This window comes from Orbicella faveolata, unplaced genomic scaffold (genome assembly GCF_042242905.1).
Source record: "Orbicella faveolata isolate gen_17 unplaced genomic scaffold, um_ofav_v1 contig_3, whole genome shotgun sequence".
Classification (NCBI taxonomy): domain Eukaryota; kingdom Metazoa; phylum Cnidaria; class Anthozoa; order Scleractinia; family Merulinidae; genus Orbicella; species Orbicella faveolata.
In genome coordinates this window covers 2,460,217-2,475,898 of record NW_028301558.1, presented here as the reverse complement: position 1 = coordinate 2,475,898, position 15,682 = coordinate 2,460,217, and the positions used below count along the sequence as shown (strand labels likewise).

General features: G+C 39.8%; 1 protein-coding gene across 1 annotated transcript; it reads right to left on the bottom strand.

Annotated features, from left to right (window-relative positions):
• Positions 1–2,241: 2,241 nt before the first annotated feature.
• Positions 2,242–3,799, bottom strand: LOC149106054 (transcription factor Maf-like). Its single transcript, XM_089298525.1, has one exon. The coding sequence runs from the start codon at positions 3,689–3,691 to the stop codon at positions 3,137–3,139; it is 555 nt and encodes a 184-aa protein (XP_089154651.1). The 5' UTR covers positions 3,692–3,799; the 3' UTR covers positions 2,242–3,136.
• Positions 3,800–15,682: the final 11,883 nt, after the last annotated feature.

Below are 15,682 nucleotides of genomic sequence, written 5' to 3'. Positions count from 1 at the left end.
CTCTCAAATCAAAACTTTGTGTTAATCTTGCTTTCCTGTTTGTTTCCCCTTCCACTGGCATCAGTACCTTACAGCCAAATGTACTTGATCTATGTATAAGAATCAGAAGAGTTCCATATTCAATTGCTTCTCGATTCTACTGAACTGGCCAGAAGGATCCAAGAGATAATCAACTGCGCCATATGCAAAGACCCTTTCATTACCAATTAATACCCTAAAATGGATCTGGTTCTTTTGCAAAACTTCAGTAGTCTACAACAATTAATGGCGTACATGTAGTATTTAAAATCATCCGAATTTCATTTTGGCAGCGCTCCAATCAGCAAGCAACGTTGCTGGCTCTTACTGCGGTGCTCGAAGACACGGCTGCAGAGGTGAACATATTTCGACTTGTAGTAATCTCTTTCGTCAAGAATCGTTTTAAGTTCCCCTTTTGTTGCTGACAGTTCTTTCTCTAGAGACCGATTTTCTTCTGCCATATATTGTCGCTTACTTATGCTCTTCAATCGACATTTCAAGGCATATTTTCGGTTTTTGAGAATTCGCCTCCTTTTCTTGAGCCCTTGGACCTGATGTTTTGGAAGCTGTCGAGTGTAGTCGTTCAACTCCTTAATGCTCATCTTTTCCAGTTTCTTGTCACTCAATTTTGGAAAAAATCCCGGATCGAAATCGCTGTGCTCCTTCTTGGGAATACGTCTGAGAGCAGGCCTTGGCTTTCGTCTGCTTCTGCATGGCGATATTGATTCTTTATGTTGTTCATCGAGGTCTCCCATTAGGACCAAGCTTCTACGATGTCCTTGCGCAATTACTTGTGCCTTATGGTATGGAATATCGAATCAAATCGAAGAGGGGCTAACTCTACAAACGATTGAGTCGCTTCTAGATAGAAATATAATCTCCCAGGTCCAAATTTAAGAGCTTCCGGGATGTTGTTTTGAAACCGAAAGCCCTCAAGCTTAAACAATTATTGGGAATTTTGGCACATACAAAAGGGGAACCCCCTTCACTTAATTATGATACAACTGATTGGTTCTGGAAGCTTCTCGTATTCCTCAATAGGGGCAACGCTTGCGTCATTATCATACGCACTTTGTTTTCTGATCAAGCTACAAAAATATCGGCCTGAATATCGAAAATGCAAGATTTACTGTACGTCCCAAGGAATTTCAGCCAGATGTATAATAAATGCCTTTTGTGAGAGATGCAAGCTTAAAAACTTAAAATTCCACAAAGAAATGTATGGGCTCGTTAGCGTTTTTGCCACCCAGAAATTAATTCTTTGGTTTATGAAAGCCAGTTTCTCCTCCAATATTGCGCTCAAAAAGCCAAACATTTCACCAATTACTAAGCTACACAAGCTCTTTGAATATTTGGAGTCAATTCGTACCTAGAATGAGTCTTTTTCTGTGCAGAGTCGTATACTATAAATGAGGAAAACAATGACGTCAGTAGCGATCGCTCCATGTCAGTAGAATATAATGCACCACGGTGTTTCTGAAAAGTTCTAATAAGCGCTTCAAAGCATTTTTGAATGTGAAATGTTCTCACTGGCTGGCTGGCTATTTGTAGTTCCCTTAGCTACTTAGAATTACGCAAGTATATTACAATTGGTCACGGTTGCAAATTCATCTGTGATATTGGCAGTCTATTTTGTTTTTTATGTGCACCCAATCAGGACAATCCTGAGGCCATTTACTTTTCAAATTTTTTACCATTAACCAAAATATTCTCCAATCGTTTTAGATGGATATTATGTGGATCATTAAATTTATCGAAAGAAACTTTTTAAACCCCTGATAAGAAAAATCTTAAGAGGTATTCCATCTTATTTTTCCCGGTTGGCGGAGCCAAATCCGGATTTGTTTCGACTTATCTGAACATTTGACCCTTGTATAGTCTCTTATGCGGACAAAATTCACTAGGACACTATGAATCATTCACCTGATTTCCAAACAAAATCCCATGATTTAGAGCTAAATCCTGTCCATCCGAACTACCCTGGATCGGAGAAAAGGCTAATGAACCAGATTGCTCCCAGTTTTGCTATAAAACAGTGCAAAGTTTTTTTGTATTTTTAGTTCCGTCTGCTACTTTCAAACTTGACAAAGAAAAGAAACACACAAACTGTCGAAGTAATTTTATGTAGCTAATACGAAACAGAAAACTCGGGTTTAAGGAAAACCAACAGTAACATTTTTAAAGACTAGCACTACGTTGAGAACAATAAGGCAACATGACCTCTTCTTTTGTTACTCAGCACCCTGGGACTGTTTAATACTTCTGCTTTACTTCAATACAGATTATTTGAAATAACATAGTTTTTATTTTCAGTGGTCAGATTTGGGGTATTTGTAACATTTATAGATGCTAAAACAATGAGCTTATGTTTTTGGTACAAGACAAAACTGCCAACCCTGTTTAGAAATAATCAGCATTTTGACTAGTTTCACTTTCGAATCGGTGTGCGGCGTTTTCGGTTTCTAAACGCTTTATATAGCAAAAAGTAATAATCTGAACGGAATTTATAGAAACTGCACTTGTAACTAGCGGGCGCACATGATTCTAATAAGTACAATTTCTTCAAGAAAGAAAGTCGGTACGGTAAGACATCAACAGTTGCATTTAAATATATTGCACGCTATTAACCTACATAATGTTCAGAACACGTATGAATATGTGAAGAAACAGCGGTGACGAACGCGGAACCTCTGGCTTGGTACAAAAGTTCAAATTCATTTACGTCCGTCAATGATGGACAAACCAACTATCTGATAGCAATATACTTCTAACAACCCGCCTTTGTAGCCGAGGGAGGAACAAGTAATACATTCTTGATTACATAGACATAGGCAGCCAAGCTAACACTCTACACCACTGACTAACGCATTAAATAAAAGTAAAATGATTGGGAATTAAATCCCTTATCTCTATGTTATCTCAGCTATATTACTCGAGTTACACTGCAGTCCCTCGTAGAAGATTGTCTCCGAGTTCCGAGCCAGTTTGCAGAGGTATTGAATTTTCAATACAACGAGAGTCGGAACAGTTTTAACCTCTATGATCATCTCACTTAGTTTGACTGTACAGGCTGTGTAACTGTTCGTTATGAAGCAGTCAGAACACTTGAATACTTGATTCACGCGATTCCTGTCTCCAAGGCGAGGTCTGGAGGTACGAGACGTTCCACCATGTACTCTCCAATGCAAGCTGACTGTAGCTGCAGGAATTTTTTCTTGAATATGTTTCTCTCCTTCAGCACCTTACGAAGCTTCTCTTTGTCATCTTCCAACTGCCTTTTTAAGAGCTGATTTTCGTTGAAAAGGTCTTCCTGAAACTGTTGTCGCCGCATACGGCATCTCAACGCGTAACCTCGATTCTTGAGGTTACGACGCTTTCGCCGTATCTTTACAGCCTCGTCTCTCGGAACGCCACGAAGAAGCTTATTCAGCTCCGGAACCCGGAGATTCTCAATCGCCTCGTCGCTTATTTCTTCGATGTTTCTTGGAGTTCCCGGATTAGATATCACGTCTTCTTCGTCAAAACCCTCGTCCTTCCCTCCGCCGTTGAAAAGGTCCGCTATATCATTATCAGAGTCTACCTTTTCAAACAGCAAATTTTCAACTGACCATGGTGTATCCATGATATTCACAGACCCAGGGAAAACTTGGTCATACAACAGGCTATCATCCATTTCTTTGGTTCTCAAAAGAAACGATCTAGCACAGTAACCACTCCTAGAAGCTTAAAGTGAAGGAAAATTTGTATTTTCGAGTCAGAAAAGTTGATCACATTGGATTCATAAACCAATCACAAGCTCTTGATGTAAGGGAAAATTCCCTCACAAAGGGGAATACCCTACTTAATCTAAACACCATTATGAGTTCTTGGAATTAGCATAGCTTTCCGAGAACTTTAGGTCCACAAACTATGAAATTCAGCCAAAGAGAATGATGCAATGAAAAGGTACTAATCAGCTCACAGGAATTCGCTGTATATTCTATACTTTTAATACAGAACAACCATAAGAGATTCCGTAATTTCGAGTACAGCATGCCCTCGGGTCGCGTTGAAAATACTCTTACAAATCAGCCGTTCATACGAAAACAAGGCAGGGTTACTCAGCCTTTCCATATTTTATATTGATTCAGTATTTATGAAGTTTTTGCATTCTTGATTTAAGGTGTCTCGAAACAGTTTCTTTTTTTCCGGACCATACCTAGCATTTTCAACTAGAGTTTTTTACAGTCTTCCGTTAATCGGATGGATGTGAAAATTACACCGGTTGTTCAAAATAGATTGAAGTTTGCCATCGGTTTGCTATTACATATTTTAAGCGAGTTCAATACTTCCGTGGAAACGATACCCAAAACACCCAAAATCGATAAAATCTGATTTTTTCGAGAGCCATATTTGTTATTCAAAACAATACAATTTTCTTAAACTATGATGCATGACAAGTAGAAAATGCAAGAATGAAACAATTCTGCATATTTGATTTCGTGTAAATTGTTAAAACATTTACAAGAAAAACCATATTTTTTACATCAATAGTAAATCAAGAGAAGATCAAGGTAGGAAGGTTAATGCCTTATACCCAAAGTAATCCTTATTAAGTTATTTTTGGACTTTGCACCCAGTTCTTCAGCGGATGTTACTCACGCGATGCGTGGACAGCCCAAGCGCCTTTGTGGAGTCCGCTGGGCCGCCTGTGGCTGCCCGTAACAAGTATTATGGGATAGGTCTTGTTGTTATGAAAACACGTGCGCGTGAAAACGGAAAAGCAAGGTTATACTGTCTTCAATGCGGCTTGAATGCGAACAAAAGAGTATTACAACTGGCGACGAGGATGAAAACCAATCGTCAATAGTCTTCTAGAGGAAAAGTACCGAAAATGGCGGTAAACATCGAATTTGGAAACATTAGTCCGTTCGACTGCAAAGGCAACCCAACTAGCGTAGGTCCAAGATGGCGGCGTTGGAAACGTTCCTTCGAGTTCTTCCTTGAAGCTAAAGGCGTCGAAAAGGATTCCCAGAGAAAGGCAGTGCTCCTTCACTGCGCTGGGCAAGACGTACAGGAAATTTTCCACACCCTGACCGACCAAGGACCGGTTCCAGAAAATGACTCCGAGTACGCAAAAGCCATGAGGTCGCTAGATGCACATTTTGCACATCATTCCCTTTGAAAGGCACCAGTTTCGTCAAGTAAAACAGGAAGAGTCAGAAACAGCGGATCAATTCGCGCTGAGATTGTTTCAGCTGTCGGAGAACTGCGAATTTGGAGAAGCCAAGGAGGAACATATCCGTGATCAATTGATCGACAAATGCAGGTCACACAACCTTCCCAAGAAATTGCTGAAAGCAAGCGGAACGCTTACACTCCAAAGGCGCGAGAGATTGCAAGATCAACGGAAGCGGCTGAAAGTCAAGCATGATTGATAGAGAATGATTCCAGGGGTGACAGTGTACACGCGTTGGAGGATAAACAAGCTGATTACGGCACAAGGAAGAGAGGAAATTGCTACTGATCTTAGTTGGAAGGCCACTTCGCACGAGACCCTGAATGCAAGGCCAGATCTGTTACTTGCCAAAAAGAGGAGGACTGGACACCTCACAAAGTTTTGTAGGACCAAGGGCGAAGATAAAACCAAGAAAGGAAACGTTCGTCACGTGACCGAGGACGACGACTTTGCATTTACAGTTCAATTAGGTGTCAGAGACATACCAACAGTAGCCATTGAACTTGAAGGAGTACAACTGGAGGGTGTGCTTGTTGATTCAGTATCCACTTGCAATGTCATTGCCAGGGAGACGTGGGAGGTACTCAAAAAGAAGAAAATCAAGTGTAAGTCATGGAAATCAAACAAGAAATTGTACTCTTATGGCTCAGAGGAACCACTCAACACTGCCGGTGAGTTTGAAGGTGAAGTGTGTTATGAAGATAGACAATGTGCTGCACGTTTCGTTGTTGTGGAAGAGAAGGCCATATTGAAAATCGAGATAAACTCTGTCAGTAAGGAGAATTTGCTGAAGGAATTTGAGGGGATTTTTGTTGGAGTTGGAAAACTCAGAGACTTTCAGGCCAAACTTCATGTTGATGAATCAGTCCAGCCCATTGCCCAAAAGGTGAGACCCTCACCATTTGGATTAAGGGAGAAAATTGAGCAGAAACTAGAAGAACTTGTAAGCCATGACATCATTGAGCCAGTTGAGGGGCCAACCCCTGGGGTAAGCCCTGTTGTCATAGTCCCTAGGCCTTCTGGAGACATTAGGCTCTGTGTAGATATGAGAAGATCTAGAGCTAACCAGGCCATAGTAAGGGAGCGCCACCCCATACCCACAGTTGATGATTTTCTGTACCAACTCAATGGGAGCACGGTATTCAGCAAGCTCGATCTAAGATGGGGCTTTCATCGGATTGAATTAGAAGAACAGTCCAGAAACATCACCATATTTATCACCCACAAGGGGCTGTTCAGGTATAAACGCCTGATGTTTGGTATCAGTTCTGCACCAGAACTTTACCAACATACTATCCAACAAGTATTAGAGGGGTGTGAAGGTGCTTACAACATTCATGACGACATCATTATTCCTGGTCGTACTTTTAAAGAGCATGATGTCAGGTTAAGGAAGACCTTCGAACGTATTCAAGAAAAGGGGCTTACTTTGAACAGGGACAAGTGTGCGTTCAGCATGTCAAAACTGACTTTCATGGGATATTTATTGTCCAACCAAGGGATCGGGCCAACAGAGTCGCGAGTGGAAGCAGTCATTGACGCAAGAGAACCTCAAAATGCAGACGAGGTACGAAGTTTTCTGGGATTAGTGAACTTTAGAGCCAGGTTCATCCCCAATTTAGCAAGCATTGCTGAGCCACTTCACAGTCTAACAAGGAAGCAAACTCCCTTTGTGTGGGGCATAGAACACCAAGGTGCTTTTGATGCTCTGAAAGACAGCTTGGCAAATGCAGAAACCTGGCATATTCCGACAGCAATGCAGAAGAAACCAAACTTATCACAGATGTGGGTTTAGGAGCGGTCCTTACACAAGTTCAAGGAGGATGCGTACGAGTAGTCGCATACGCTAACCCAGTCTAACAGATGTTGAGCGTAGGTACTCTCAGACAGAGAAAGAGGCACTCGGACTTGTCTGGGGTTGCGAGAGATTTCACGTGGACCTGTATGGAGTGGAATTCACCCTGCTGACTGACCACAAGCCCCTTGAGGTTATCTACTTTACTAATTCCCGCAATTCAGCAAGGATGGAACGCTGGGTCCTGAGACTGCAGCCATACAGGTTCAAGGAGCAGTATATACCTGGTAAACAAAACATTGCTGACCCACTTTCACGTCTTGGAAAAGGAAAGGGGGTATGCATGAATGACGATGCAGAAGAGTTTATCCGGTTTGTGGCGGAAATGTCGACACCAGCAGCTATGTCTGTGCAGGAGGTTGAAGAAGAGTCATGGCTCGACCCAGAAATTTCACAGTTAAAAGAATGCATCAGAACAGGAGAATGGGACAATGCCCCACCACCGGATAAAGCCGTAAGAAGTGAACTTTTTTTTTGTTATTGATATTGCATAACATTTACAATACTTACAAAGACACAATACCTACAGGACTTACAAGACTTTTATAATACAATAACTACCACGTTTACATAATTATATACAGGAGAAAAAAAAGACAATAAAGACAAACATCGAAATATCCTTAAACTAAGTTAAAGAAAATATAAAGCACATACGTGTAGTGATTTTAGCATGGTTTTTTCCATAAAAGAGTTAAGGGGAGGAGATCCCTGTATTGTAATGTGAGAGGAAGAGGGGAAAGCTTTTTATCTCCGGAGAGGTGTTGCGTGTTTTGCATATCCATACAAAATATCTAGCGACCAAAAAAAAGAAGTTTAGTTTCTTGTTATCGTTTGGCTTAAGCCCTAGTACGATGTATGGCGACAGATTAAAAGTTTCCGAAAGTTCTCCACGATTAATTAATCATTGTTTAAATTCTTGCCAAAAAAGTTGGATATATCACAAGTCCAAAATAAGTGGATGAGAGTCTCTTTATCCTTTTTACAGAAAGTACACTGCTTGTTATCCTTGAGATTTATTTTGGTAAGAAAAATGTTGGTCGCTAGTCTTCTGTGTAGTAGCTTAAATTGGAACACGATTAATTTAGAGATTTTTGTGCATAGAAAGGGTGTTTTGTAAACTGCCTTCCAGTCGATATCGTCTGGTGTTTCAGCCATGCATTTTGTGACCCATTTTCTTTGGACGTCAACTGGGTTCTTTTGTTTTTTGCTCTTAAGGATTTTATACGTTAGTCTGTTTGGTTTTGTCGACTTTTGGAAGGTATCAAAAACAGATTCCTAAGCAGTGTTGCAGTTAGAAGTGAACTTTCCATTCTAGGCAAGTTAGTCCTAAGAGGAACAAGATTGCTTATCCCAGCAAAATTACCCGACAGAGTGGTAGATCTGGCACACGAAGGACATCAGGGGTTGACAAAGACAAAACTGAGACTCCGCAGCAAGGTCTGGTGGGCTGGAATTGATAGACAAGTTGAAGAAAAATGCAAGACCTGTCATGGCTGCCAGTTGGTTGGTTTGCCCACACCACCGGAACCCTTGAAACATACTGAGTTCCCCAGTCAGCCCTGGCAAGATCTAACAGCAGATTTGATGGGGCCCCTACCTTCCGGAGAGTATGTATTCGTCGCCGTAGACTACTATAGTCGTTACTTTGAAGTAGACATCCTCAAGTCTGTAACATCTGTCACCTGTATAGGAAGCCTGGAGAGAATATTCTGTACGCACGGTCTCCCGTAGTCGTTAAAAACAGATAATGGGCCACAATTCACGTCCGAGGAATTTGGAACATTTTTGGAAACAAACGGCATACAGCATAGAACCTCCACGCCCTTGTGGCCCCAAGCAAACGGGGAGGTAGAACGCCAAAACAGAAGTCTACTCAAAACCTTGAAGATTGCCCAAGTAGAAAAGAAGGACTTAAAGGTAGAGATGAGGAAGTTCCTAACAGCCTACGGGACCACACCTCATAGCAGCACTGGAGTCTCTCCAGCCAAATTGTTGTTTAACAAAGAGATACGGTCAAAGATCCCTGAGTTGACAAAGTGTGAATACATTGACAGTGAAGCACGAGACCGAGACGCAGAAATGAAATAGAGGAGAACCGACTGTGCCGATGAACGAAGGGGAGCGCAGGAGAACAGTCTAGTTCCTGTCGACCAAGTGCTGGTGAAACAAAGGAAGGAAAATAATTATAAGCTGTCAACCACTTTCGAGGATGCACCTTACAAGGTCACCAATAAATATGGCAACGAAGTCACAGTTACATCACCTGAAGGAGTTAACTACAAGAGAAATGTAACTGAGGTGAAGAAGTACCTGTAGGCAAGCGATGGACCAGACCAACAAAGCATAGGAGACAGTGTCACAGGTGGAACTGCCGAGTCAGAGGTTCCAGCATTACCCCTGAGGCCAACTAGAGAAAGGAGGACACCAGAGTATTTAAATGATTAGGAACTCTATTGACATTAAGGAGAACACTTTTAGTTCGATTATTAACTCTATTGGACTTTATGCACTCTATCGATGTTAGGAGTGGAACACTTTCAGTTGCTTAGTATGCTTATGACCTCTGTTGAAACTTGAACAGCAAGAAACGGGACACTGAACAGTGAACTTGTTGAGAGTTATTCCAGTCATGCTGAAATTTGTTAACCAGTTAATTAGTACTTTAATTCAAGGAAAAGAGGGGTTGTAGTGTCTCCTAGGCTGCCTGTGGATGCCTGTAACAAGTATTATGGGATAGGTCTTGTTGTTATGAAAACACGTGTGCGTGAAAACGGAAAAGCAAGGTTATACTGTCTTCAATGCGGCTTGAATGGGAACAAAAGAGTATTACAGCCTTCACACGCAAGCATTTGTTTATGTTTTGTTATTAAAGCTAAGGAAAACTTTCAACGCTGTGGGGATGCGTTATAATTAATTCGTTGATATTAGAACAAAGGAGGAGTTATTTTGCCGAAGTTTGGCCATTTGATTCCGTCGTTTATACAACGATGGAAAACGAGCTGACGAGTTTTGCGAGAGTTTTTTGAAAAATTTTGCGACCGGTCGCGAAAAAGTTGCAATAGAGGTTATGATTCTCATTAGAATTCAATTGCATGTCCTGACTCCCGTACAACACTCGATTCCACAAGTCATGAGCAAAAAACTCATGCATGTGTCTAGAATAAATCCTCTAGAAGGAACAATAAATTCTACGTTCAATATTCAGCAAATAAAACAAACCTCTTGGTACGTGACTTCAGTTACCCGACATGGCGGGTAAAAATAGATGAACATAGCTTTCACCCAGTATGGCTAAGAAACAAAGAGCTACACGGTAAATATTTTTGGCATGAATGAATGTGATTATTTTGACCAGTTTTTGACAAAAAAAAGTTGCACCCACGAAATCTAAGGTGCCCCTGAAACGTGAATATGTTTTATTATAATCCATCAAATATTTTTACTCGCGCGCGATTGGTCTAAACAAGTCACGTGACTGAATATTCCCCAGCTAAAACTGGGGAATATCAGAGTGATATTCCCCAATTTTCAAAACCGCGCGCGTTGCGTAAAGCAATTGAAGAATAGTAAACACAATAACCTCCATTTGGCGCGGAAATATGCTCGGATATTTGTCCTTGAACATTATCTGTTCCTCAAAGCTCACAGTTTTCCTCGGGCTACGCTCTCGGAAAACTGTTCGCTTCTTGGAACAGATAATGTCCGCGGACAAATATCCGAGCATATTTCCGCTCCAAATGGAGGCTATTGTTTATTTATTACGTCAAAACGGTTCAGAAGCAGGGAAGGTAAAAATAAGCTAAGGCTCGCTCAAAAAATGTTCTAGATGGTATTTATAAACTGCAAATTGACACATAACTTTGTGTTATTTCCTTATGTGCATGAAAACGATAGCGATACCCAATGGTCATGCATGTTCCCGGATGACAATTAGTTTAAGGTCATTCCCCAGTATTGCATTGCGCATCCCTACTGCGCATAATTTCACACGTGATTAGCGCGGGCGCATTAAAGAATGGTGGCTTTTTCTTTACGGCTGGACCTCGCCATAGAGGTAAATCGTCATTTTCTTGCAAACGAGTATGGTGACCTATCATTTTTTTCTGTTGTTTTGAATTGAGTAATAAAATTTCTCTGTGTAAAATAAATATAGACCAATTTTCAGTGTAGAACAAAAAACAATCGTCGGAAACGTGATTTTAGCAAGCAATCGTGACTACAATCATGGTGCTATTATAAGGATTTATAGGGGTATAAACAAGGTGCTGTTGCTCCTAAACGAACATGGGGACCCCTCATTTTTGTTTCAAAATTTAATTTCCTATAATATAACAATCAATAGGCAAAGTTTCACAAAAATCTCAGTGCAGGTTCTGTTTCAGTGGAATGACCTTAAGGTGATTCAGTAAAATTCAGTGGCGTTCAACAAAGGGCCTTGTTTTTCCCGGGTAAATGACCCGAAAGCTTTTCTGTCACTCCATAAATCCAACAATAACAATATTCCATTTTCGTTTTACCGAATGATGTGGCAAAATTCATTTTCTTTTCTCTGTCAATTCTGTATTTCATTGTTTTGAGTGTTTGTCCCCCCGTTCTTCAATTTTCACTCTCAAATTATGAACCATCGAACAAAATGGTCATCGTAACCGCTTTGCTCTTTCCAAAAATAAGTTAACTGGGAAGTTCGTAAATTATTCGACATTGTAATAGCCTCATTTTGGGCAAAATAATAAACAAAGCTCGCCATGCCATCTCCTTCAATTCCAGTTCAACTTTTCACTTAAAGGATCAAACCGCACTATCAGCTTCCATTAAATGCATTATCTCAGAAGTGTTGAAGCGAGATAGAGCATCGCATCTCGGAAAAGGTTTCTTAAAACGATCAGGAGCCAGGTTGTCTCATTGGGTTTGTATGGAAGATGAAGGCTCCAGGTGATGGGCTCCTGAAACGATTGATTTAATTTTAAGTTTTGAGGAAACACAAACAAAATCAACCGCAGCTGAATTTTGCTTTTTAACAATTTATAACAGACAGAAGAAACCGGCTGACGATACCATACACAACACCACAACCAAAATAATGACTAGCTTTAAAAGAAATTTCAGTGCCAAAGTTACAAGCCCAACAAAGGCGACATCAACATCGCGAAAGAGGTAGCATGGCAGTGTACAAATTTGAGTGTCCTGATGAACGTTACAAATTTGAAAAATTTGAAAAGCAATTACAAACCCTCGGCGGCACTCCTATACCCAAGCATGATTTTATGCGTTCTTAAAACGAAATGCCATGAAAATCAATGTACTTTCAACTACTACTGAAGAAGATACCCAAAGGTAACAAAACGTTTCAATGGTACTCAAACGGAAATACATCGCAATACTAAAGTTTACCGCTTGGGTTAAGAATAATTGGAGTTCTGTTCCAAAAGTGTTAATAAGTTTCTTTCCTTCGCGCTTTTAGAATGGAAGAAAGGAAATTAAACTTTTCGATTTAAAGCCGCTGTGGTTAATAGCGGCTTTTAAAGCTGTGAATTTTCCAAGCCCCCTTTCATGACAACGTGCTAAAAGAAGCCGAAGTTTATTTGAAGTTATAAATATATCTCAAAACAAAACGTTGCAAAATTTGAATGCATTAGAACAACTTGAGTTGGGTGTTACAAACAAGAGTAACAAGCCACCATGAAGTTTGTCTATCTTGTTCTTTTTCTGATGCTCTTTAGATTCACCGGAAACGAAGCGGTGCCAAATAGTAAGACGCTTTTAAAATGTTATGTTATGTTATGTATGTTTTGAAATGGGAGATACTTTTAAGATGTAACCATGTCTCGGGGAATGTTCTTCGGCTGTGCAATCGAGAATTTCATAATTGACTTACAGAGGAGACGAATTTCGAATTCATGTAAAAACTTTAAAGTTTTGGTCGGATATAACTCCTTAGAGTTTTATAAAATTCACTAGGGTCTCCAATTCGTAGAACAGCGTATTTCTAGGATTCAAAATTCTTGTTTAGAGAAAGAGAACCGTTTCATGTCCTGATCAAAATTGAAGAGTCACAGTCCAAATCTCTACTCAGTATGAAAATTGTTTTCTGAAGGACGACAGTGTCTTGGCGGTTTTCAAGATAGTTTTCCAAACTGTTATTTTAAAAAAAATTGTAAAAGGATAAATTTTATTTCATGATCAATCCCACAATGCAAATTACAATTCATTTAAAAAAAAATCACTTTACCGAATTAATGAAGAGCAAATAATAGAAGACTCTAAATAGTGCCGGGAAGCAGAGAAAGATCAAAAAGCGTCAACAAATATCGCCCAACAAATTAACATTCTCAGAACTACCATTGGAAATGTTTGCGTAACAGTCAGTTTGGTTATTGTGACCTTTTCAAGGGAGATCCTCTAGTGCGTGTTAACAAGCTAGTCCTTTCAGAAAATGTCATTGGCTATTGACGCCAAAAATGTGTTTTACTGTTGTATAGACCTACAATTACGATCTTGATGCCAAAAAGGTCAATAAAACTAATGATCACTTTCAGGGTACAAAGTCTAAATAAGTTTTAGTTGTGTTATCAGTGCGTTCGAACGCAAGACAGTAGCTTGGAAACTTTGTTTGACAACTCAGTGAAATAGCTTGAAATACATCGAGATGTGAAATTATGAAAATTTCACGGCTGCTCTTGAGGGCATGAGATGGTACTCAAAATATATTTCAAACTGTCGTTTCGAAATTTGAATTTTCGATTCATAATTAGTAAACGGCTGAATAACCTTTGTTCAGAAGACCTTAAATTCCGTTTATAACCCTCTCCCGTTGACAGGCCCAACTACATGTAAACTAAACTATTCCGTTTATAAGCCTCCCCCATTTGTAAGCTCCACAGATATTCGTCCTCTGCTACTTTTTTTTTGTTCGTCAATGTCGTCATTCTCACAGAATAAGCAGAGTATGACACAATATATTTTTTTCTATCTCGTCAAACGTTATTAACGAAACTAATTAGTGTTTTAAGTGTACAACATTTATTAAAATCTGACGTACGGAGCAACCCTTAAACAACCTTCGACTTTTTGAGAAGGCTCCATACAATGACCTAAGTGCTTAGCCTATTGGTTTCCTCGCTCGTGCGTTTGAGAGTTTCATCCCTGCGGATAAAAGCAGTCCTGTTTATAAAACCACGAAAATCCCTTATAAGTTCGAATAAGCCTAGGGCTTATAAGCAGTATTTAGTAGTAGCCTATGTAAATATCTATTTAACTATTTTATTTTTTTTTATCACAATATTGTAAATTAAATTAAAATTGAAAATTAAATTAACTTTGTTTAACGAGGGTAACTGACAAACACGTGGCCCTCGAATTCCCGATCGAATTGGAATTTAGAAATATTGATTTTTGTCGAAGGAGGAAAACCGGAGAACCCGGAAAAAAACCCTCAGAGCAAGGACGAGAACCAGCAACAAACTCAACCAACTTATGACACCGGGTCCAGGATTTGAACCCGGGCCATATTATTAAAGAAATGTATGTAAGGAATTAAAGAATGTTAAATAAAAAAAAATTTTAGTAGTAGCCTAGAAAGACTTATAGAGTCCTGAATATTTTTGTTATCCCAAATCGGGCCATCTCAGTTGGCCTCTGTTGATGCATTACGCTGCTGGATAAAAGGTTCTAATTTATGAAACACGGAAAGCAAGGCTCAGTTCAACCGCCTACACAGCAAGGAAAGTCATACTGGTTGATGGTGCATGCGATTTCACGGTATATCTCTAACATTCCCTCTTTGGTTGTCGAGCAGAAACGCCTGTAGTGTACAGGAGACATTTCAAGGAGTGCTACATCTGCTGTTACCTCTCAAGGAGGTAAGGAATATCATGAAAACAGGCAGTACCTTCAAACTTCGAAATTTATCACAGAGGCCTGGCCGTAACTTTTGTTTATTCTTGGAGATTATGTGAGTTAAATGAGATAGGGTTTGATCAGTTTCTTTAATCACAAAGGCGTTTCTTAGATCTATCTTTAGCTGGTAAATAAGTTGTTTTAATTCCGGCCAAAAGACGAGTTAAAGAAGGTGCATTTTCATTCAGTTTAGCTGAGCTACAAATTCATGGGAATATCACCTTTTACAAATTAAGTTTTTAACATTAATTTTTCCTGCTTTCAGTAACTGTTTGCCATGAAAACAGAAAAAAACTGGAGTTATATTTTCAAAAAAAAAAACCTGCTACCCGAGTTTCTTCGTAGCCGTAGTAGTTACTTATGCATGGAACCGACGTTCTTTTTAATAGCGATCTAAGTTGAATATCATGCAACACATCATAATATGGAATGGAACAATCAGAAAGTGGCTGGAAAAAGGGCCGCCGGTGTCCGTAAAATCTCCGTTGAAGCGCCTGTTCTGTTACCTATTTTTATTCAGATCCGTTTAGTCTGGTGCCAGAGGCCGAATTTGCCATCAACAGGCAGTTATTCCTTCTTTGGTTGGGAACCTCAGGAAGCTAGTAAACTCGACGAAATCAAATTCTTAATTCTTGATCATTTGTATTTTTTAAATTTATTGCAGCTGTTTGAAGCGTGTTCATCAGCGGTGC

What these genes read in the sequence shown, in the direction of transcription:
- LOC149106054 (XM_089298525.1), bottom strand. Translation starts at nt 3,691, where the DNA reads ATGGATGATAGCCTGTTGTATGACCAAGTTTTCCCTGGGTCTGTGAAT.